At 43.6% G+C, this 26,045-nt stretch overlaps 1 protein-coding gene across 1 annotated transcript; it reads left to right on the forward strand.

Moving 5' to 3' along the window:
• Window positions 1-25,810, forward strand: GRPEL1 (GrpE like 1, mitochondrial). Its single transcript, XM_030191160.1, has 4 exons — window positions 1-283; window positions 4,033-4,204; window positions 13,081-13,162; window positions 23,703-25,810. Exons 1-4 carry the CDS (start codon window positions 216-218, stop codon window positions 24,047-24,049), a joined length of 669 nt encoding a protein of 222 aa, XP_030047020.1. The 5' UTR covers window positions 1-215; the 3' UTR covers window positions 24,050-25,810.
• Window positions 25,811-26,045: the final 235 nt, after the last annotated feature.

A 26,045-nucleotide genomic window follows, 5' to 3' on the forward strand; every position in this document is an offset into this window, starting at 1 on the left:
TCTTGTAGCTCCTCCCCGTCTACCCTGTTAGCCTTCTTGGTTAGCCCCCCTGCTTCCCTCCTACTCGAGTTACGCTGCCGATTGGATCGCTTTGGTGTTGCTCATGGGGAGACGGAGTGGACGCTAGTTCTTGCGACTCTGATTTGCAACCCCTGCTGCGACCCGTCACTCGTGCGTGTGCCGCTGGGTATCGCGATCACACGTGCAGAGGCGCAATGGCAGGCCGGGGTGTACAGCGGCTGCTGCGGCAGAGCTATATCGGGTTGGGAGCCTCGGCGCTGAGGTGAGTGCTTGGAGCTGGAGGGCGGCCTTACTGGAGAGGAGTCGCGCACAGCAGTCTAGTGTGAGACCCAGACCCGGTGTTGCAGTGCAAGAGAGTGGTTGCCGCCTCGGCTGCGCATAGCTCTTTCCTACCTTCTCATCATGCTCCCGCTACACTTGAATTGATCTCCCACCCGACCTCGACTCACTCTGACCTTTTGACCCCGCCTTCTCCCTGTGCTGAGGACAGGTCACTTGTCCCTTCCCTGTGGTGGGATTGTGATCCTCTGTACCTTCCTCTCCCCGCTCCGGAAACGATACGCCTTGTCTTCGCTTATTCCACTGTGGTAGGGCCGTGGATTCCTGCCTTCACTCCCAAATTCTGCGCCCCCCCCCACGACTTGTGCAATGTGCACACAACTTTCCCTTTCTAACAAACCCACCCGTCAGGACTTTGCCTTTCTGTGCCCATTGTGGGGTAGTTGTAGATCTCGGGTCGGGGGGGGGGGGGGGAAGGGAGCGAGGGAAGACGAAAGCTCCTGGATAAAACTTTGCTGGCGTAACCTTAGTGGCGCTTTAGAAATGTTTAGTAGTAGTTACACAGCCGGGCCTGCAGCACGTTCTTACATAACTTGAATGTGCTTCTTTTGCTGCTGGTTGCATCAGCTGGACTCTGACTGTGCTCTAGTAGTATCTGACAATTGTGTGCATAGAGGTTGCAAGAGCCAGCATTGTTTGCCCACCAAGAGTTTGAAAACGGCTACATGTCATTGATGTGCCAAACAAATCAGGTATCTGTGTGCTGATAATACATTTGTAGTTGTGTGAATGTGGATGTTAGGTACTTCCTGTAGGCCTAGATATGGTGCTGATGTCTTTAGAAAGAAAAATAAAACTCCATGATTTTGTTTAATGATTTTCCTTTTTTTTTTTTTTGGCAAAATGATAAGGTAACAATGACTCTTTAGAGCTTGATATAGCCTGTTTGTAAAAATGGTTGCCTCACACTGTGGCCGGTAATGTCTAGAGACTACACCTTCTGACCCTGATAAGTTAGGATTAATCTAGTGAATAACATTGGATAAAGTTGAATTGACACATCCAATCTATCCAGTTGAGATTCTTCTTTTTGGGTGAGTAAGTATGTAATATTCTATGTTCCAAACACCAGCTCTTCCTCCATGTCTCCCCTCCTTCCCCCTTCTGATCTTTCAATCATTTTTTCATACCAGGGCTTTCATATCTGTCACAGGCACGTCAAAAAAAAAAATGTTAGTGTTGACCTTCTGCACTTCTGTTAGTAAACCATTTCAGGACTTGGTTGATCTTTAAAAAAAACCCTTGAATCATCACCCCCCCACTCTTCCCTACCCAAAGCTCCCTGCCCCCTTCTTACAGCTCCTACCAATGGAGCGGTCACATTTAACGCCCCCCCCCCCCTGGCTACTCCATTCCCATATCCTCTTCCCCATGCGGCTTTATAGCGCTGTTTACACCCTGTGTCCCTCCCCCCGACCAACCCCTTGCCCCTATTCCCCCTTTCTCTCCCCCCGCTCCCCCTCCCCAACGCCCTGGTCCATAAATCAAGTGCACATCCAGCCCAGCATTCAACCTGTCCCTATACATGGTCCAATGAGTGTAAAAGAAACGAAAAGAACAAATAGAGCACCAGACATAGACTAGTGATTTCACTCCCAGTACTACTACGTTACCACAGGTCTCTGCCACCTTGATCGTCTGGGCGAACACAAAATCCAACATAGTTAGTAGTCCATAAGGGGGAGAGGAGGGTGAAGAGGAAAGATGAGATATTAACGACTTCACTCCCAGCCCCCTCCTCTGCAAGGCATAAAATCTTCCTCCTGGTTGTGGCAAAACATTAGTTCCTATTAACTCAAGTGTCCCCCATCTGTGCTAGCGGCGTCTCCAAATGCTGCAGGAAAGCACGAGCGTCTTCTACTGCGGTGTATGACTGGACTGTTCCATTGTGAGTGATCTTGAGAGTCACTGGATACATTAGGGCAAACTTTATTTTGAGAGCGAAGAGCTTAGAGCAAATAGATGAAAAAGCTTTACGCTGAGGCGCCACTCCCGCTGAATAGTCTTGAAACCACATACTCTTCTGAATATCATATTGTAGCGTTTTTCCTCCTCTCGTTGTTTGTACAATGGCTTGCTTATGGACATAGTTCAAGATCCACCTTATAACCACTCTTGATTTAGATTGTGCCGCTTGCCTCTGCCCCAATCTGTGCGCTCACTCCACTCTCAGCGGGCTGCTGCCTGCCGGCAACTGCATCTCCTTTGCCAGCCAACGCTTCAGAAAACTCACCAAGTTTTTATCAGGTAAGGATTCCGGAAGGCCCACCAGACACAGATTATTTCTGCGGGATCTATTTTCAAGCTCCTCCACCTTGTCCTCCATCATAGTTATCTTCTTTTGCAGTGTGCTCTGTGTTTCCTTCACCACTGTGACTTTGTCCTCCACCTCGGCCGTTCTCAACTGAAATTCCCCGCATTCCTTGGAAAGCTCCTCCAGCTGGTCCTGCATGCGTCCCAGTTTTGAATCGGGGACAAACGCCTTTCCAAAAGGTCCTCCACCACCACCGTCATTTCGGAGGTAATCTCCATTACCCACACCAAGGAGACGGAAGGTCCCGCTGGGCTCGAAGGCGCCACCATTTTATCTTCCACGGCCTTCCCTTGCGTCTTCTCTTTGTGAGCTGCTTTCACCGCCATGCTCAAAATTTTGTCACCCGAATCACAGTGGGTATGTTCCTACACTCCGGGGAAATGTAATTTTTAGTTCAGGTGATGTTCGCCGTTGTTAAAACCACGGGGAATAGCCAGGGGGCTCAGAGGAACTTAGCTCAGCGTCGTCCCTTGAGCATCGCGTCCAGATTCCTATGTTTTTGTGAACTCCTCGGATAATATCAGGCACCATCTACCCATTGTTATTGACCTGTTTGGATTCTGGAGAGTTTGTAACCCATTGGTTCTAATCTGGCTAACCCAGAGCCTGCAGTATAACCAGGTGATGCTGCTATTCTCTGCTCTTATTTTGTACTTAACGCTTCTTGCCTTCGGCTCTTGAGGAAGTAAAGGGTAAGTTGTTTTGCCAACCAAATTTCTAACACTGTTCTAGAAAGACAACAAAGGGGACCATTTAGACCTATCTAATCTTCTGTTCCCACATCCAGTGCCGTGCTATAAACCACAGGTGTTTCCCCTCACCATTTTGGAGAAGAGCATCATGCAAAGGCATTACTAACTTGGTTAAAAGAGTTTATAGCCATCACTGGCACAGCTGCAGATGGCCGATTTCCAGCTGGCCTTGTAACTGTCGTCAGCTCCAATGAAGAGACCTTGCCTTATGTCAGGGTTCTGTTAGCACTTTCATTGATTTACCATGGTGAATTCAAACAAGCACTGGATTGAGTACTGTGTTTGCCTTTGCAGTTTGACCGTTGAATACTGTCTATTTAGTAATCAGTAATTGGATTTTTCTCCTAGCAAAGAGCACAGGAAGTATACCCCATTTGTTTCATTACTTCCTGGTGATGAAATGTACTTTTGAAAAAGAGTGACAGCTGTGTTGGTGGCTCCAACTTGTATTGTTTTATTGCTGATGTTTTCATGTAGATGGATTTTGTTTTTTCTAGCTAGCCTGAGATGACTATTCGTTACTCATTAGCTAGGCACAGAGTGCCAGATGTAGCTCACATGGATGAGAAAGCAGTTGAGTGATGCTCTTTAATTGTTTTGCTCTAGAACTTCTCCCCGATGGCTTTGTATTCCGGTGACCCAGCAGAAAAGCAGTGGGAAAAACTCGGACGAGGATCAGAGTCACAACCAAAGCGAGCAGAAAGCTGAATTAACTGCAGCTGATAAGACTTTATTGGAAGAGAAGTCCAAGCTAGAGGATCAGCTGAAGGAGCTAAATGTAAGGTTCTCTTAACTATTAAGAAGTTTGGTCAGTCAGGGCCATGTCAGTCTTTGCATTGAGTTCGTTACTGAGAACGAGCACCATACTGTGATATTTCACATGATATTATCCCATCACATCTCCCTAAAGAAGTGACACAAGTATCTCGAGAGGAGGGAGATTATAGAGGTCACTTCCTCTTTATAATCATACAGGCTACAAACCAAAGCAAAGTATTCAAGATCTAGAAAGTGCACATTTCAGCTTTGTTATGAATAGAGCTAAGGGAAGCTGTAGGATTCTCTCTGTGACCCAGAATTCCCTCTCTAATACAGTTATGTTGTTTCTGTCATGTGTGAAAAAAACAGAACTTTTGTTTTCATTAAATGCACTGATAAGATTAATATACTGTTGAAATAAATAGGAGCCACGTCCCAGGTGGCTTGAGCTTGTCTCCCGTTTGATAGGGTCAATTGAGAGCTGATGTGTTGGAGCTCTGGGATGGAAGGGTAAATGATTCCTGCTGCGATCGCAGAAGCAGCTCTGGGATGTAGGCTTGGAGAGGGCAGCCTGTTAATGAGGAGATGGACAAGGTCAGGGCAACCGAGAGACAAAACCAGGTCAAGGGCAAACAAGGGCCCTCCACCACTTCCCAACCCCCTCCCCACCACCACCAGTTTTTGTAAAAATCAAGGCACCCGAACAGTTCTTTGCTGGCAGCGAGCACGAGCCACAGCGACTGATACACATTGTGCCCGCTGGCCCCACAGCCTTCCCTCTGACATGTTCCCGCCTATGTGGAAACAGGGAATTGCATCACAGGGATGGCTGTGTAGCTGGTGCAAGCAGTGTATATCAATCGCTGACTGCTTGTGCTCGCTGCCGGCAAAGAACTGCTATTTTAAAAGGTAGGCGGGGAGGGCTCTTTTACAAAAATGAAACGATTCAATTTGATTCACCAAAAACAAATTGACAAATCAATTCAAATCATGAATTGAACAGTTGTAACGTTGGACCCTACTTGGAGGCCAGGCACGGAGGATCTTGCACCCCCCCTCAGTGGCCCTGGACAAGGTAATAAAATAGCTTTGCCAGCATAATTAAGCTATGTGTCTGCTGACCTGTTCTTACTTTCCTCCTCCATCTCCCCTTTTTCTGTTCATATTTGGGTCAATATTCAAAAAGTATTTGTATGTTTAGCAGCTGCTGCTACATGCAATTGTTCCCTAGCCGTGGATTTTTTGAATGGCATTATCTGTTCTGCCCAAAATCCTCTAATCACCATGGCACTATTAGTGCTAGGGTAGCAAGGGCGGAATTACTATATAGTGGTGTGAAAAAGTATTGAAATACCACCCCCCCCCCCTCCCCGATTTCCCCTATTATTGCATTTGTCTCACAGTGAATGGTTTCTGATGTAATATTAGGCAAAGGGAACCGGAGCAAATGCATAACAGTGTTGTTAAATAATTACTCCCCTTGTTGAAGGAACAAAGTTATCCAACATCCATATAAAAGCAGCCTTATCAATACAGTTTTCAGAGTGTCAGCTTTCCCATTCCTTGTCTGACACCCAGATCTCTCCCCTGCTGGTTCTAAAGATTGTTTTTCTGCTGTTCCCTCAAAATAAGCTTGCCCTAATGACCCACATTATTTGTTTTGTGACTGAAAGCAAGGAGGAAATTTATTAGATCATCATCATCTTAGGATCCACATTAAGTAGGCTCTGCAGAGAGCTGTGGTTTATGGCCCCTGGCCAAGATCCAATGCTGCAGTGGCCAGGCTAAATTGGGAGTGAGATCAAATAAGTGGAATAAAACCTGGTGATTGCAAAAGACGCCTCATGATTAGCTTAAAATTGGCCTGTTCTGATGAGAAGTGGCATCCCAAAGGGGAAGGTGGAAACAAAAAAAAAAAAAAATGCAGGATCCTGAAGGTTTAAGCCACCCACCAATGTGATCAATTGGTCATTTTCACATTAAAAAAAGTGTAAAGAACTTGACTGCATTTGTAGTAGTAGTAGACTGCAGTGTTCTATTTTGCTGGATTTTTGTAATACATGTATGTTTACTGGGTTTGAAAGGTTGCCTGGCGGTTAGAGCAGCAACATAGGAACTGGAAAAGCGCAAGTTCAAATTCTACTGATTAGCCTTGTACCTTGGGCAAATGTTTATTATTTGTGACATTTATATCCCACATTATCCCAAACAAGTTTGAGTTCATTGTGGCTTACAATAAACAGTATAGGATACATAACAAGGAATAATGGATAAGTAATTTGTTGTAAGAATCCAATTTTACAGTACAGTATCATAAACATACGGGGATAGCTATGGATGTTTGACATTTAGAAAATCTATTATGAATGAGAAATTGTACATGAAGCAAAGAGAAAGTTAATGGTAAATAGATTAATAACCAATTCAGGTAATAATTGTTTGAGATATGGTTGTTCTTTGTGAGGGTTTGTTTGAATAGGAACGATTTGAGGATTTTGCGGAATCTAGTATGTTCCTCTGTATTTCTTATTTTGGGTGGTATTCTTGGGGTTGCCTCATATACAAACGAAGATTGCATGCCCTCTAACAGGGACCGATCTGACGTGATACCAACGTAAAGGCATATGCTACATCTAAATACAAGAGGTCTCCAAGATAACAGCTCAGGTTAGATTTTAAGATTACTAATTCAGGGGTCCTTTTACAAAGCTACAGTAAAAAGTGGTCTATGAAAGTGTGGGCACGTGTTTTTGCGCACTGGGCCATTTTTTTACCATAGCTGGGAAAAAAGGCTGGTTTTTAATGGGGTAGTAAATGGCCATGCACTAAAATTAAAAGTAGCATGCGACTATTTACTGCCTGAGCCCTTACCGCCACCCATTGATCGGTGGACATTGGTGGCTGCAGGAGGGAGGAGGGTCGGTGGACATGGGTGGCTGCAGGTGGGGGCAGGGGGAGAGGAGGGTCGGGGGACAGGGGTGGCTGGAGGGAGGGGGGTCCTAAGACCAGAAAGGTGGGGTGGAAGGGGGCCTCAGACCATAAAGGGAGGGGGGAGGGGGTGCACACTCATTCTCACTCTCTGTCTATCACACTCTACATCTCTCACACACACTGTCTCAAACATACACTCAGAAGAAAACCTTGCGCCCGTTTCATTTCTGACAGAAACGGGCCTTTTTTTACTAGTAAAAACATAATACATATCAAAGCTACAAAAACAAATCATCTACCATCAAAACAGGTAACATGAAGTGCAGCCATTATGAGCTCTCCATCAATACATTGCCCATCAAACAAACGCATAGACAAAATAGCAGTCCAAAACTGCCTAATTTTTGGGAAGGCCCAGAAAGCATGAGTGTTATCTGAAACTTTCCACGTATTGGGGATTGTGCATGACCAGATTTATGTAATTGTACCAGGGTAAAGTACGAAAATAGCATTCTCTGAGATGTGTGTTAGAATTTAATCCTGGAATTCCTTTGTTGTCCAAACCCTGACCAGTATCACATTCCCATCTAATTTTGATCTCACTCATGTCTTTAGCACTGTCCAATTTGGCAAGTGCTTTATGTATATCCGAGATTGGGACCTCCTCCTCTTCTGCTATATCATGAAAGAAAGCTCATAGTTCAGCACTAATTCGGAGGTTAAGAGATCACCAATCCAAGGAGTTCACATAGAGGCATATTTTCAAAGCACTTTGGGAGGCTAAGTTCCATAGGTTTCTATGGAACTTTGGGAGGCTAAGTGCTTTGAAAATGAGCCTCATAATGCTCTAACTGGTAATATTCAAATCTATTTCCCCATCACTCTCCTGTAGGTAATTGAAGGCTTTCCAGGGGAATAACAGAGTTATCTCCTACAATGACATGTTCTAACAGAGTGATGCCTGCATTTTCCCATGCTAAAAAGGCTATATTGTCTATACCTGGGATAAATTCAGCATTATCCCTAATCAGTAGTAGAGGGAGATCTCCCCGCCCCCCCCCCCCCAACCGGGAAACTAAAATTTTCCACGCCTGTTTTAAGGGGCATAATAGCATACTGGAAATCAAATGTGAGGGCACTTTCCTAAGCAGGACCTGCAAAAGTGAGAAGAGGTGGTAAGGGCATAATAAGCTTCTCCAACACCAGAGGGGTATAGCATTCAGGATTAAATTAAGTTAATCATTAATATGTCCTAACAAACAGGCATGGTTGTACAAGTGCATTGGTATGCCTAGGCCCCCCCCCCGCATCTGATTCCTAGCACAAAGGCATATTTCAATTTGGGTTTTTTCTGAGCCCAACAACATTTGGAGAATGAATTGATTCATGTCAGGTATCTCTGCAGCAGTCACAACGGCAATGTTTGCAGTACATACAGCCATCTAAGAAAAATGCCCATACGGATGAGACTTACTCTACCTGTTAAAGAAAGCAGTAGCTCCATCCATTGAGTTAATTGGCGTTCTGTAGCATTAAAGTAAAAAATAGGAGTTGAATGTTCAACAAGACTACTTCACTCAAAATACATTAATATGAAGAATACATAGCAAAAAGAGGCAGGAAAATATTTAGAGAAAAGATCTCAGTCCACCCTGAAGGTGAAGCCTACACCACTGACAACCAGCAGCAAAACAAGGTTACCCAAGGGAAACATCAGTGGTCAAGAAAAACTCCACCATCCAAATATCACATATCAAACATTGTGCTAAACAATCTTAATTTTTTTTCAATGTCATATTCATAATTTTTCACATTGTCAGTCTATATAAAAAGATTAACAAAAACGTTTTCAGTACTAAGCTTTTTCAAAACATGGTGCACAAGCTCAGATATGTTAACAAATGTTCCATTGCCCTCTAAGGTATTCTAAACAGAAGACGCCAGCAAAACAAAGGAAGAGCCGGACCCTCCAGTGTGTTTCTCTACTGCCTCGAAGGGACATTCTTCTCGACAGCCCTGTTTCACTTATGCTGTTTTAGGAGAATCACTAAATCAAATTTGAAATCACAAATAAGCAATTCACCAGAATAGTTTTTGTGAAAAACATCAAGGATTTTATCATACAAGATTACTTACAATGCATCAACCAAATTCTGCCTGGCTCATAGGTTTCAAAAATATCCGCTCTGTAGTTCCCTGGGTTTCACAACTATCACATTAAAAATTTCTTCATTTCAAAAGTACAATCAAAAGAGAGCTTTCCACACTATAGCAAAGTTCAAACCCTGAGGCTCCCAAGAACGCAGTATATAAATACAGCGTTGTTCCTTCTTTACTAAAAATCACCACCCTGAATCTGTCCGACATATAGTTTATTACAGGGGCAACGAATCGCATACACAACCCCAGACAAATTACAGGAAGTACGTCCCCGTAGAGTGAGAGATTTATTGTCCAAAGGGTTCACAAAACTTGAACATTCTTCAATGACTTCACAAATTACACAGTGGCCACGTTAGTAAAGCCAGACCCTCCCACCACATAAAGGAACACTTCAAATAAATAAAGAATTTATTTGTCCAACTAAAAAAATTAGTGATTCATCATACACTTTGATGAATCACTAATTTTTTTAGTTGGACAAATTCTTGAATGTTTTGATTCCTCATAAATGCTGTAATCCAAGTCCATATCGTCAAAACACTCACGCATTTTCAGTATGTGCCAGTGTTTTTTAAAATAATAAGCAAGACATTATGCTAAAATTCTGAGTGCTGTAATAAACATACCAAGGAATTATTATCACTCTTTGTTCTAATACTCCAACAATTGCTCACAATGATTACAGGGATTTTGTCTCGCCTTCAGCTTCCTCCAGACAATTACCTGGAGGTAGGTAATACTTTCTGGAAATACCAATAGTCTCATCTTCAGTTATTTTCAAGACACCCTTCCTCCTTTTCATTATATCTTCTGCATTTCTTGGAGATTAAAAAAAAAAAATCATGGTTTAGGGAGGTTAAGCGGCTTCACAGATTTATTTCTTATGAGATTTTCTAAGATTTCCTTATGGACAGTCAAATTATCCTTTTATAAGAGAACTCCCCACCACTTGCATGGAACCATTTGAGTTCACACTACCCCATTTGTTTCTCAAAATAGCTCAGCCTTCCCTCATGTTCCTCAAGCTTGGCTATAGACGCCTTAGAAAACTCGTGACATCTGAGAAACAGAATCAACAAGAGTCTTATCACTTTTACCATCATATTCCAGATATTTCTTGAGCGACATCTTCCTAAGACCTAGCGCTTCTTTCCCGCTCACTGCCAAAGCTGGTAAAGGAACAGAAACTAATCCACAAACCTGAACAGTGAAAATGGTGCTCTCCGGAAATCCAGCTGAAGCTCTTTTAACGGCCCCAGCAGTGCCTTGCTCCTTCAAAGATACTACCCAGGTTGTGAGTAATCTGCTGTTTTTGAACTTGGGGCTCTTTCACTCCCATTGCTGTTTCCTTGATTTCTTTTGAGCTTGATTCCCAAGACAGAGAGCCAACTGCATCGCTGGGTGAGCAGGAGGGTAACCTGCCATCAGAGCCAAGGATAGTATTTATTCTTCTGAAGATGTCAACTCTACTTGAATAGCATCTATTGGGCCTCACATTTCTGAATTACCAACAACAGCATTGGCCTTAGATTTAGCTTAATTTTGCCCAATGCAACTATAAATCTAAAGGCACGAAATAAAAGAAAGGGAGTGATGGCATCAATGTTCACTCATGGTGTCATCTTGCCATGTCCACCTGTGTAATTAAGACTTTTAAAATGCTGAATATGTTTTTATTTTTTAAAATACTGGTATGATTAGTCTTATCTGTGGTCAGAAGTGGCCCCCAGAATCATCAGATGCTGTGTCTGACTTCTTGCATGATATGATTTGGGGGGGGGGGGGGGTAGTTTTCAGATGCAAAGTCTGCTCTTACCCATGGACTTTGTACATATTTTCAAAGGGACAGTTTGCACTTATTGGCTCATTGAAATTTCTTAGAGACATAGCTTTGCAACAAAAGTTGCTCCTGGGTTTGACTGAAATAGCATGCGGTTTATATTTGAAATTGTGTAGGACACTAATTCCATCCAAACACAACCTTTATTTCAGCTAAGTGCACAATGCTGTGGAACTCACCGGTACTCTGATGGCCTTTTTTTTATCCAGCTAATGGTTTGTCCCAAAAGAAACAACCTTGTATTTCACTTATAGTTTGAGCAGACAGCTGAAGCTGCTTCTTAAGCATTAACTTTCAGATGAATGCTGGAAACCACAAGACTGGATTAAGACGAGATTTTGCAGATTTCTTTGTCTCTAAAGTTTCTTCTTTGTGAGCCTCTTGCCCAAGTTCCCTGTTGTCTTTCTCTCCACCTGAGCCTGTTTTTCCCTCTTCTTCTCTTTTGTCCCCTCCATCCCCAAATTCCTGATCTTCATCCTCTTCATCTCGGTTTTCTCTGCCTTCACTTACTGTGGGCTCATTTTCAAAGCACTTAGCCTTCCAAAGTTCCATAGGTTTCTATGGAACTTTGGAAGGCTAAGTGCTTTGAAAATATGCGGTGCTTGGCTCAGTTAGAAAGATCACTTGCACCTTGGACTCTGTCCCTTCATCATGGCTTTTGAAATTTAGACAAGGTCTTTCTCCACTGGCCAGGACTGTGATTGTGAATAGCCTTTTGCTTGGCTATGTTCCTGACGGCTGGAAAACAGCTGTGGTGTGCCCTGTCTTAAAAGGTGGATCTGTGAATAATTCTCTTGTTTCCTACTATCGGCCAATGTCAAACCTACCATTCTTAGCCAAACTTCTTGAGAGGTTTGTTTTCTTACAACTTAAACAACATGTTAAGGGTTCCAGTATCCTTCTCTGTGGAATGATCTTTTCGTAAAGATCATTCCACAGAGACAATTATTGCTTCCTTGTTAAGTGATTGCTATTCCTCTTTTGATAGGGTAAGGCTGTTCTGCTTATATCTTAATGATAGCCCATATTGATATTTTCTTACAAGTCATGCCATTTTAACACAGGGTCCCATTTTATGCAATGAGAACCTGTGCTAAAATAGCACGACTTACAGTGAAATAACCCCTCTTAACAGTAACTCTCATTAATAACTTCCCCCTTTAGTGTTCTCTTAAAATGAAAGGTGAGTAATGTTTCACATAACACCAGCAGCATAGGATAATCCACATGGTTGCACTGCCCCCCCCCCCCTTGCCTAGGTTACAGCCTACATATTGTAAACACAACCGTAAGACTTGGTTACTGTCAGAGTACTAGAGTCCCTCTCTGGTACTCATGGCCCAAGCTGGCTGTGCACACTGGCAAGCTCAGAGTCATGCTGCCTGCCCTGCAGGGTCACTTCAGCTGGCCACCGTCAGACAGTTGCGGTGATGGAAGAGCTGCAAGTGCTTATTTGTGATAAAGATATTTGTAAGGAGCTTCTTGATGTTATTGATAATAAAGACACAGGAGGTTTTTTGTGCCTATGATCAAGACACAAAACCCTTATAGACCTTTTGCGTTTGAACTTGGTCTGGATCTCCTGAGGCTTTTTCCTCCTAGTGTCTATTATTACATTGTACTGCTTATGTCTTTGGTGTGAGGTTTTTTGTTTTGATGTATTATTCATTTATCCAAAGCCAGGCTTACAGTGAGTTACATTCAGTTACGTGAATCATTTCCGTGCCCAAATTAGCTCATGATCTAATTTACACCTGAAGCAGTGGAGGGTAAAGTAACACATCTGAGTAGCTCTTCTATAGGTCAATGTCATCATGCCTTTCTCAGACACTTGTTACCTGACTATTTGTTTAATTATAGTGAATAGACTGTCTTTCCAAGCCCAAGCTGGTTTTTTTGAGAGCCAGGAGAATATTTGATAGCATGGCAGGGACTATTAAAATATTTTTTTACCTTTCCAGGATAAGTATATGCGGGCCCTTGCGGATACAGAAAACCTGAGACACAGGAGCCAAAAGCTGATAGAGGAAGCAAAGTTGTATGGTAAGTAATGGCATGCATTGTGTGTGGCTTGCAAGAAGTGTCAGGGCACAGTTTCTTCAAGGCATGTGCAGATGGGTACCATGCCCATCCATTTCATTCATCTCTACACTGTATTCGTTTTAATAAATCAAACCTGGTTCAACATACTGATACGAAACCAACATAATGAGCTCTTCAACAAAAATGGAGAGGGAAAACTAACTCTTCAGCTCAACTGACTATATAAAATGCAGAAAAGAGGCAGATCAGGAGGCCTAGCCATGGAGAAGGACTTGGTTTGATTCATGGCTTAGATCTTCTGCTACTTGGATTGCCCAGGACTAGGAATACTGCATGGGCAGCATTCACAGCTCTTGGCTGAGAGAGATGGGGGAGGAGGGTCATCACTCAACGATGACATTAATGGCCGGTTTGCAGACAGAACCATGGTGCATGGCCCTTGGTTGTGGATATAAAAGGAGGAGACAAAAATACCCAACTGGTTGTGAATGAAGATTAGTAGCACCAGATTCGAACTTTGGTTCCCATTGAGCTGGAAGTTCAAAAGGGCAGAAGGAAATTACCGGTTCAATATTAAAATAAACCTCCCTGGTGATCTGCAATTGTGCTTCCACTGCACAAGGTCTTATTTGTAATTGCAGAAGCAATTGTTTTCCAGCAGACCAAGCCATTTTACAATGCAGTCGGTGAATCATCTCATTTTGAAGGGTAAGAACCCCTGATGAGGAACTTGTTTCAGCCCCAACCAGAATCGGCATAGAGGTTAACATATCTGGGTTAAAAAAAAAGTTTGGACAAGTTCCTGGAGGAAACGTCCATAGTCCACTGTTGAGATAGACATGGGAGAAGCCACTGCTTGCCCTGAGATTTGTAGCATGGAATGTTGCTGCTTATTTGGGTTTCTGTCAAGTGCTTGTGACCTGGATTTGCCACTGTTGGAAACAGGATACAGGATTAGATGGACCATTGGTCTGACCCAGTATGTCTGCTATTATGTTCTTACTAGTAAAAGAGGCCCGTTTCTGGAGCAAATGAAACAGGCGCTAGCAAGGTTTTCCACCCCAAACCCCCCCCCCCCCCTTCTCCCTCCCTCCCTCCCTACCTACCGACCCCTTCGTCGTTCTGACGCCATTGCCCCGCACCTCCTGAACGCACCGTACGCCATTGCTCCGCCCTCAACGTCATCACGTTTGTCGCGAGGGCGGGGCCCCAAGACTTGGCAATTTCGGTGGCTTCACCACCACGAACCCTTCGAACCCGTCTTGAAGGAAGTGACGTCAGTATCTTCAGAACGTTGAGGGTGAGTTTTATTATATAAGATGAGCGTTGCTGTTTTAGGTCAGCTCTTTCCACAGTTGGGGGCCATAAAAAGGTCTTTTGTCAGGGGTTCTTTTTCAGCGAGATGAAATGATTCACAGACTCCATGGTTTTACTGCAGGGACAATATTTTTGTTTGTAGCAGGAAGTAGAGCAAACTTTCTGTGGGTCCATTAGTTCCTTATGTGGGAATAATAAAGACACAATATGGAAAGATTTAAATGTGGGGTTTTTTTGTTTTTTTCATTTTATATAGCCAGTTGAAGTGAGGCGGTGTATTTTCTTTTCATGTATGTACATATTTTTTTCCTGAGGATGTTTTATCATTTTTGTTATACTAGTTTGTCATCAGTTGTAATAATTCAGTGACCTTTTTAATGTGTCATGAACTGGGTGCACTTTAACTTTTTCAAGCAAGTGCTTGTCATAGGATTATTTTTTGTTTTTATAATTTCCAAAATATCACAAGTAATAAATCTTGTACAGAAAAAGAAGAAATCAAGAATAGTTAACAAGTAGTATTAGACTTAACCACAAATTGAAATCCTATAGAAATACTTATAAGGATTTTTTTTTTTTTACATTTGTACCCTGCGCTTTCCCACTCATGGCAGGCTCAATGTGGCTTACATGGAGCAATGGAGGGTTAAGTGACTTGCCCAGAGTCACAAGGAGCTGCCTGTACCTGAAGTGGGAATTGAACTCAGTTCCTCAGTTCCCCAGGACCAAAGTCCACCACCCTAACCACTAGGCCACTCCTCCACTCCTATTTATTACACTGTACAAAGGAAAATTTCCAAAAGCAATACAAATGCTGATATATTCCACAGAAGCTATATTCTACGCCTGTGGATGGTAAAGGAGAGCTAACCTCAACAATTGGGAAAGGAATAGAAGATGAAGCTTGACATTCAGATAATATGTCATTAATGACAGACATTGTTGGGGCTCAAACATTGGCCAGAAAAGGGGTGTAGACAGTTGAAGATTTGGATAAATGGCTTGATTGGGGGATTAGTGCTTTAACGGCAGTCTCGGTTAAGCAAAAAGATGGCATCGTAGAGAGACTTCTGTAGCCCATAGGTATAAATTTATAACATAATTTTGGAGAAGAATCTGAATTGTTACTGTATGATTCTGAGATTGCCCACCCTGTAATTAGGTGCAGTATAGGCATGAATATAAGGGCACATTGTTTGTTCACTTTACATAAAATCTATTAATCTCACTACTCAAAAAATTACAAACAGTACAAAATACCACTGTCTGCCTTGTATGCAGTGCTCCTCATTTTGAGAAGGCTTCCCCTCTCTTCTTTAAAACTTCTCTGGCTTCCCATAAACGCCAGGATCACCAGGATGCATGACTGTTTACCAAATCATATGTGTTTTTTCACCCTTGAAGTCAAACACAGCGAGAGTGACAAAATGATTGAACAGCAGACTATAGCCGATGTATTGTAGCTTTATTTATAACATCCACGACTCGACACGAGTCATGTTTCGGCCAAAATGGCTTTCCTCAGGAGTCTTCTATTGGATATATGGAATCCCTAGCTAGCCTCTGTTTAAAATACATATAATGTCATATACCTTGCTGCTGATGCTTCTTAGAATGTAAATGCTGGAGAGTTTTGGCTCCAAGCTGTGCATAGGAAGTTTTGCAGCCTGATTAGTTGTCCCTCTTTTTTTAAACTTTTTTCCTGGCCTGAGGCATATGAAAAGCATCTCCTTTTTTTTTTTTTTAGGCAGAACAGTAGGTGCATGTTGTAAAGCATCTCTTCCACGGAAGGCTTCTTTCCATCGGCACTCTTGCACGAGCTCTGGTCCTCCACAGGCTCACCTTGATCCCTTACTGCAACCCATCATGGCAAAGGAAAGGGTTTGTAGGGTCACTAAAACAACCGCCTGAGAATCAAAAGGGAGACAAAAAAATAGAACTGTTCTCCACAGCACGATAGTGCACAAGTGTCGTAGTTTTATGTTTAAACTGTTTTATTGACGATTATCACAATACAAATTAACTTAGAATATTCATATAGCATTGCTTGATATACAAAACAGCATTCTTACAACATATTCAACATCGCCAAACACTTTTCTTCCCCAGTTTCTTCCCCCTCCCCTCTTAACAATTCCTTGGCAAGTGCTAATATTAGATGTTAAATTACTTTTGTTCCTAATATCCTACACTTTAAATACCTCGTTAGGTGAAATAGTGCTTATCACAAATTATCAGAAAACTAAACATCAAAGCTCTAGAGCACTGCCAAGCTTTAGCCATATACATCTCACTCGATACCTCCCCCCCTTGCAAGCAGAATTCCACTCTAAACTAAATTCCTACTCCAGGCTACCCATACTCTCCATTATTCCACTATTTATCAGGCATTAACAAGCAGACTACGTCCCCTTGGGCTGAGAATTTGCAGGTATGGTGTCCAAATCTGTAGAAAACGTACTCTGCGTTTAGGCTATTGTTTTGAATCCCTAGCCTCCCAAAAGGCCAGGAGATGCACCTGATTACGCCAATGCCAATAAGCTGGCCCTTCCGATGAGACCCAGTATTGCATAATGCATTTCCGAGCTACCAAGCTCAGCTTCCTGCATAACATTATAGCAGGGGCACCTAATGGAGCAAACGCTCTTGGTTGGTCCAACAGAAACTGCCTCTCCGTTCCTTGAATTCTATTCCCCAATCGAATCAAAAACCCTCTTACCCTCTGCCAGAACATGCGCACCTTGGGGCATTGCCATAATGCATGATATAATGAGCTGGGACCCCCTCCGCATTTAGAACACCCCGAGTTATCCGGCCCCAACATATGAGCCAGTTGTGCTTTAGACATATACCCCCGAAGGACCACTCTATAACCACACTCCCTCAGCCTCTCATCTGTTACCAACGCCCGTATGCCCTTCAAGGTAGCTGACACATCCCATGTTGCCAGTGAGGTCCCAAGATCTTGTTCCCATTTTCGCTTAAGATCAACATATTGCCTCTGGGACCTACGCCTAGCCAGTGCCCCATACAATGCTGATACAGATTGCTTCTCTGTCTGCAACTCCTCAAAGAAGACCCTTAGCAGTTCCCCCATCCGCCCCCTCAGGGATACTTGGCTCAGGGATTTCATATAGTGTCGGACCTGTGCATAGGCAAATCTATTGCCCCAAGCTGATCCCACTTTATCTTGAAGAGCGTCAAATGTTATCATTTCCCCATTTTCCAATAACAGGTGTTCCAATCTTGTGATGCCTAGCCCTTGCCATCTGCCAAATGTCGGGTTGTCTATCCCTGCTTCAAAAACAGGATTACCTACGATTGGGATTTGATCTGTAACGTGTGGTTGGCCCCCCATTTGCCGCATCCACCACTGCCACGCCTCCCGAAGGGGCTGTAGTATTATACTTTTTTTAAATTTAGAAGGGAGCCAACTGCGAGGTAAATGGAGCAATGCTAATATATCATATGGAGCAAAATAGGCTTCCTCCAAGCCCATTGGTGTATAATACTGCGTGGTATTCACCACATCTCCTAGGTGACGCAACAAACACGCCTGATTATATAGGAACACATCCGGGATACCCATTCCCCCCTGTCTCCAGCTCCCTATTAACATGTTTTGGCTAACTTTAGGCTTCTTGCCTGCCCAGCAAAATCGACTAAAAAGACGCATCATCCGTTTCAAATCAGTCCGTGATAGGCGCATGGGTAGGGTTTGAAGGACGTACAACCAGCGCGGAAACAGCACCATTTGGACTAAATGTATCCGTCCCATTAATGACAGTGGAAGACTCATCCAAGAATCTAATTTAGCCTTAGTATGTTCCAGTAAGATTTTAACATTCAATTGATATAATTCTGAAGTATTCATTGTGAGTCGGATTCCTAAATATTTAAAAGACTCTCTAGCCCATCTCAATGGAAATTCAGGATCCCATTCCCTTTGATTCACCTCTGGCGAAGCCAGAGCTTCTGACTTATCTAAATTGATTCGGAAGCCTGAGTAGTCTCCATATTCACGAAAGGTTTCCAATAACGTGTCTAAGGATTCCCTTGGGTTTGTGAGATGTACCAAAATGTCATCCGCAAATGCTGCGATCTTAAACATGTGGGTCCCTAAGCCGACTCCCCGGATCAAAGGGTTTGCCATGATATCTCTGATAAGGGGATCTAAAACTAAAACAAAGAGAAGAGGGGACAAGGGGCACCCCTGCTTTGTGCCCCTCCTGATACAGAAACTTTCCGATTCTATCCCGTTCACTCTCAAGGTGGCACATGGGTTGGCATATAAAGCGTGAATTGCCTCAACAAATCTCCCTGAAAATCCATAATGTTCCAGCGTATCAAAAAGAAACTTCCAGTGAACCTTATCAAAGGCCTTTTCCGCATCGAAGCTGATCAACAACGATGCTACCTTCGCCTGCGAGCTGTGCTCTAGTGATGTCAATATTGCTCTCAAGTTTTTACTCACTGCTCTACCTCCCACAAAACCCACCTGACTTTCATGAATCAACCGAGGGAGCAACCTCGCCAGTCTATTAGCCAAGATTTTTGCCAACAACTTGGTATCATAATTTAATAGGGAGATAGGCCGGTACGATGTCGGCTCCAGAGGGTCCCTCCCCGGCTTCAACAAGACTATTATTTGAGCCCTATTCAAGTCAGGGGGTAACCTCTGTCTCTCTATCAGTTGGTTCAAAAATCTAGTAATTGCGGGTATAACTCCTCCTTCCATCAATTTATAGAATTCTCCTCTTAAACCATCAGGTCCTGGGGCTTTCAATCGCGGGCTGCGGGCTATAACCATATTAACTTCGTCCTCAGTGATTAATTGATTAAGACTGTCCAACTCTTGTATTGTAAGCTTTGGTAAAGCTAAATTTTCTAAGTACATCTGATTTAATAGGCCGTCTTCCTCTGGGGAAGCGTACAGCCCTTGATAAAAGGTCCGAAAAGTTTCACAGATTGCTTTGTCTGATGTGTGGAGCCCTCCCCCCCTTTGCCTCAGTGCCAGAATGTTCTTAGTCCCTCCCCGGGGGGTAATTATTTTTGACATCAACTTGCCTGTTTTATTACCATGTTTATAAAGCATATATCGATAGTAAAGCTGTGACTTGTGTGCCCTCTCTTGCAAAAGTTCATTTAAGGCGGTTTGAAGCTCTAACACTTGTTGTTTATCACCTATCGCATGTGTCTCCCCATATCTCTTCCGTGTCTTACAAAGTTGGTTACTTAAACGCAAGATCTTTCTGTCTCGTGCCTTCCTCACAAAGTGTGTGTGACTTATAACTTCGCCTCTAAGAACCGCCTTAGCCGCTTCCCAAAACAAAACTGGATCCTCTATATGCTCTTGATTATGAGTGCTGTATTCCGCCCTGCTAGCTTGTAATCGGCCTTTAAGCACTGGATCTGAGCTAAACTCCAGGGGAAATTGCCATTTATGTTCCTGTTGGGTCGTACCGCTTGGTATTCATTCTATCTTAACCCAGGCATGGTCCGACACCATGTACGGTCCTATCTCCGCTGTTGTCACTTCCCCAAACATCTGGCGCGATGTCAGAATATAGTCGATTCTCGACTGAGTTGAATGGGCCCGTGACAGGTGTGTGTAGTCTTTCTCACCTGGGTGCAGCACCCGCCACACATCAACCAGGCCCAACATCTGGCTCAATTGTAAGAGGCCTCTATTATTATAACATGAAGAGGCCGTCTCCGGAGCTGATCTGTCCAGAGAGGGGTCCCAAGCTACATTGAAATCGCCCCCCATCACTATAGCTGCGTGCAGTTGCCTGAGCAGAAAATTAATCAAAGTTTGATAAAACTTCCGATCATATCTATTTGGAGCATAAACATTACAGATTAGCAGTCTCTGTCGCCCAACTACCACTTCCAATATAACATAGCGGCCTTCAGTATCAATCAGAAGTGGGTTAATTACAGAGGCTATGCCTTTTCTAATTAGTATCGCTACTCCTCCCTTTTTGCCTTGTGCATTTGCTGCTATACAATCCCCAACCCACCAGGTGCTGAGCTTGGCATGTTCAATCTGGTTCAGATGCGTCTCCTGTAAAAGTGCTATGTCTGCTTTCTGCCTATTTAATTGTTGTAAAATCTTAGAGCGTTTTATTGGCGAATTAACTCCGCCTACATTCCATGTTATTATTCTTACTATTCTTGGATTTGAAAGTGTGTGACTATATCCATAAATGTCCACTTTTGTAATCGAGGGGGACATCCCAGCCTCTGCCCTCCCCCCCTAACTTGCACCTCCACTTTATCAGCATCACTGTTATGTTCTGCCCATCAGAGCCCGTCTCCCATTGCCAAACCGCCTTTCATTGACAGCTCGGGGAGACAGAGCCCCCCAGAAGCCTTCATTACTTTCCTTTACATCCTTTCTATTTAATACTTGTACCCTGCTTGCATCCCTCCTCCCTCCCCCCACCCCCTCCCCCCGCCCCTCCCCCACCCCCCAAATCCTGTATCCCTTATTCTCAGGTCCACCAATTAGGACCACGACTTCCTTACGTCTCTCCCTCCCCCCTCCGCATTAAACAGTGTTACATTAAACATAACTTTCATTGTCAAGCTGATCAGACACTTACAGGGTCTCACCCCTCTTACCAGGGGTTCGAACCGTTTCACCCATTGGCCATGTCTTCCATAAAGTGTCTTATTCAACAGCAAGAAAACTCAAAGGAAAAGTCTAACTCACAAACCATAAAACCTTAACCTTCCAACTGCAGCCGTCTTGCCAAGCCTTTCTGCTACTATAAGTGGTCCATCTTTGTACTTGGCTGGGAGTTTGCTGTATTGTCATATATTGACCAGTCAGGTCTCCTCTGACCCCTCCTTATAACATTACTCAATGCTCTCAGAGTGTTCGCTCCTCTGTGCTGTTCAACTTGCATCTGAAGATGTTGTTCCCAGCTGCTGTAGAAATTCTTTAGCCGCCCCTGCCGTCTCATATGTCTTGGTGATGCCGTTATGCGTAACCCGCAGTTTGGCAGGTTATTGTAGTGCAAATCTTATTTTCTTTTGGAATAGCGTTGAGCAAACCTCCGAAAACTGTCGCTTTCGTGCTGCTACCCTGCTGAATAATCTTGGAAGCATCTTACTGGGATTCCATCATACTCCAATGCCTTTCCGGTTCTAAGCAGCTTCATCACCTCTTGTTTTTGCGCATAATTCAAAAATCGTAGAATTACCACTCTTGGTTTATTGGTACCAGTCATTTTCATCCCTATGCGGTGAGCCCGTTCTATCTGTATTGGCCCCGAGGCTTCTGGGAATTGTAGTTCGCTAGTAAACCAGCGTGCCAAAAAAACCTCCAAGCCCCGCTCGGGTATCGTTTCTGGCAGGCCCACCACTCGGATATTATTTCTCCTGGACCTATTTTCCAGGTCCTCAATCTTTTCCTCCATCGCCTGCAGCTTTTTTTGAGTTATATCCTGTACTGTCTCCATCTCCGTTACTCTGTCCTCAATTTCACTCACACGTGCTTGAAAGCCTGCACAGTCCCGAGAGAGATCCGTGAGCTGCTCTTTTACCTTTTCCAGGTTAGTATTTATGGGGGAGAGCCGGCGATCCAACATATCCTCTAACACTGAGGACATTTCCGAAGTTATTTCGGCGATCCAGGCCGATGACACTGTCGGGCCCGGCGGGCTTGCGGGCGACGCCATCTTGTCTTCTGCTCCTCTACCACGGAGCTTATCTTTATGTAGATTTTTAGCTGCCATCACGCCGCCAATAAATTTAAAATGTTCGTTGCCAGCCACTCCAGCGTTTCAGGCTGCGGCGAAATTCAATTTTAAATCGCGGTTTGTGAGCTGGTCGTGCGGAGGGGGGATTGAAGCCGGAGAGATCTTTTTTCTTCAACCCCTCGCGGTCATGACGTCACCGGAAGTCAAGTGTCGTAGTTTTAATACATATCAGTTTTCAGGCACTACAGTTTTAAAACCCTCCCCCTGTTCATACATTTCCATTCAAAAACCTAACCGTTCAGTAGTGCAGCACTTTTAAATATTTCAAACAAAAGCAGTGCAGTTTTAAAGCACAGTAGTTCACAAACATAACCTGGCAAAAACACTGAAGTTAAAGCACAGCAGTTCACAAACATAGCATGGCGAAAGCACAGCAGTTTTAAAGCACAGCAGTTCACAAACATAACCTGGCAAAAACACTGTAGTTAAAGCACAGCAGTTCACAAACATAGCATGGCGAAAGCACAGTAGTTTTAAAGCACAGCAGTTCACAAACATAAGAAATGCCCCCCTTTCCCCCCAAAGAGAGTTCTAGGGTCCCACCCTTTCCCCGTCAGTTTCTACGCTTGACCCCACCCTCCTGGACCCTAGTGAAAGCAAAAAAAACTCTACAATAACCATCGCTTTCCTTTTTCCACCAAACGTTCATACCATGCAATTACTTCCCTTCCAAATTCCTTCCCCCGTGATTTTGCCAGGGCTGCAATCTCCATTGGTTCCTCTGATTCCCTTTTCTCCGCCCCTTGCCACTCCATGGGCTCTTCTCCCCCACCTGTTCCCCAGCTGGTCTCCATTCCCCTGATTATCTCAGTTACCATCCTCCTTCCCCTCCCGGGCCTGATATTGCGAGCTACCTTCCGTTACCTTTCCCAGATGCTCCCTCTGGGGGCTCTTGGGAAGGGAAGTTCTTAACCCTGTGAGGGGGCCCCCTTCAGATCTCTCTGAGAATTGCGGTCTGAGTTCTTAATGTATGTCTCCCTCAAGAGCTGCTGAGTGGGGTAGTTTTTGCCCCGACTCCTGTACCTCGGGGACAGAACTTCTCTATCCTCCCAGGTTGGCTGGTCCCTTTCAGTGAGGAAACGGGTTCTCCCTTGCCTGTCGGCGGGCTCCCCTTCTTCTCGCCGTGCCTTATACCTTTCCCACCTGACCTCTTCTCCTTCCCTGTCCCCGTATTCCTCACAATGTGGAAAGCTTAAAACCTGTAGATTCCTTCAACTTTGACGGTTCTCAGAAACCTCAGGCTTTCTATGAAATATCATAATAAGATTCATTTTTCCAAAGAGATTGTCTTCCTATATTCCCATAAAGTATATTGTAGAATCTTAGTGGGTTTTTTTATTTTACTTTTGTTACTCTGTACTGTCTGCAGAATTTGTTCAGCCTCAGAAACAGAATGTATATGTCCTTTAATAAGACATGACAGATAATTTGTGTATAATTCCTCTTATTTGCAGGTATTCAGGCTTTTTGCAAAGACCTGCTAGAAGTAGCTGATGTTCTGGAGAAGGCAACAGCAAGTGTTCCAAAAGAGGAGATAAAGGATGAGAACCCGCATCTGAAGAGCCTCTATGAAGGCCTTGTAATGACAGAAGGCCAGATTCAGAAGGTGTTCAGAAAGCATGGTGTACTAAAACTGCACCCCCTGGGAGCCAAGTTTGATCCCTATGAACACGAGGCACTCTTCCATAGTCCTGTGGAAGGGAAGGAGCCTGGCACGATTGCCCTTGTGACCAAGGTTGGCTATAAGTTGCATGAGCGCACCTTGAGACCAGCCTTGGTGGGTGTAGTAAAAGAAGCATAGACGTATAATTCAGTTTTACAAAAAATAATAAAAAAAAGAAAATGCTGTATAGCTGTTAAGTGACTGAATTTACTCAACTTCACATCGGCATTTCTCATTCCTGCATCCTTTTCTAGTAAACGACTCGCTGGTCACCAAGGACGATTTCTGCAGTTCTTCCCAGCACTGGAAACAAGGTGGCATTTGACATTGCCTGTTTTTAGACTATCTGGTTAACTGGAGGTCTTGTAAGATTGGAATCCATGAAATCTCATCGATGGGTACCTTCTCTTGTTATGTTTATGCTGGTTTATCTTACGACTGACTTTGAAATTGTGCAGTGGTTGACTTTGGAAGGCTCTTCTTTACTTTCCTTTTATCTTGTACTTTTTTTTGGTTAAGCTTTGTGCCCTTGAAGTAGAAAGATAGGATAGGCTTTTCTGAACGACAGCTGTGAATCATCCCTCCTGCCAGGCATTCACATTTTTTCCACAGAATGGTGAAGCTGTGTTTCTGCCTCTCCCACCCATGGTAGTCATGTTATACTCTTCAGTCACAGGTGTGGGAAGTTGTAACTGCTGCTAAATCTGTTACTGCAAGAGACAGGCTTTATCAGGAGAATAAACCTTTTTCAGAGGGAAGCCATCTATCTACAGAATAATTGTCAACTTTTTGAGTTTTAATTATAGTTCTGAAAAGTGTCTACACTTGTATTTTCTTTGTAAACATCTGGTTTAAAGAAATTGTGTCAGCAGCTGCACAGATTAATATGCCTTCAAAGCAGTGCTTGGGCAGATGTACATAAGAACAGCCATACTGGGTCAGACCAATGGTCCATCCAGCCCAGTATCCTGCTTCCAGTAGTGGCCAATTCAGGTCAAGTGGCAGAAGGCCAAATGTATTTAAACCCAGATATGCTAACCACTGTGCAGCGCTGTGTGGTAGCAGTGACGTATACCTGCAGATATCAGATTCACTTAGAGAAAGCTGATCCCTCCCTGTTATATATACTACTTGAAAAGCACATGTACCAAGTAGGTCCATCTGTACAGGGTTATTAATACAACTACTAAACAGCAGGATTTCTAATTACTACCCCCCCCCCCCCCCCCCCCCCCAAAAAAAAAAAAAAGTTAATATTACTTCTGATTATTATGAAATGTGTACTGGCTACTGTATGTAGGGCCATATGATAGTTTTCTGTATCAAATTGGACTTGTGTTCAAAATACTTGTTTTTTTAAACTCGTGGCATAAAAATGACTAAAGCCCTAAAAAGCACAGACCTACCTGAGTGACCTCAATTGGGAGTTGTTAGAGACTTGAGTGTCAATGGGGGGGGTGGGGGCTGTTGGAAATATAGGGGAAAGCAGTTAAGTGATCCCAGATATACTTTTCTTTTGTGATAAAGCTAGTCAATTATGAGAACTGATCAGGTAGCATTATTGGTCACTAAGCTAAACAGTTATTTTAGTAGTTCTGCCCTTTAAACCATGATGCTGCTGGCCTGTGCTGTGAGCTGCTCTGGGGTTTGATCCCTAAATTGGGTCTTTTGCTTCCTGGGGTAGGTAATTGGGAGTCATGGTCATTGCTGGAGTGACATCTTGTGAATGGATCAAGTCTGTTGATTGGAGGGTTCTGGAAGGAGTCTGGTGCATAATCTGAAGCCCAGGACTATTGCTGTAATGAGCAGACTAGTTGTGTTAGTGGGGGAGGGGGAGGGGGAGAGGAATCCTTAGGTACATAAGTATTGCCACACTGGGACAGACCAAAGGTTCATCAAGCCCAGCATTGTTTCCAACAATGGCCAATCCAGATCACAAATACCTGGCAAGATCCCGAAAAAAGTTCACTACATTTTATGCTTCTTATCCCAGAAATAAGCAGTGGATTTTTCCCAAGTCAATTTAATAATGGTCTATGGACTTTTCCTTTAGGAAGCCATCCAGACCTTTTTTTAAACCCGCTAAGCTAACTGCCTTTATCACATTCTCTGGCAACAAATTCTGGAATTTAAT

The sequence above is a fragment of the Microcaecilia unicolor genome, chromosome 2 (genome assembly GCF_901765095.1).
Source record: "Microcaecilia unicolor chromosome 2, aMicUni1.1, whole genome shotgun sequence".
Classification (NCBI taxonomy): Eukaryota; Metazoa; Chordata; class Amphibia; order Gymnophiona; family Siphonopidae; genus Microcaecilia; species Microcaecilia unicolor.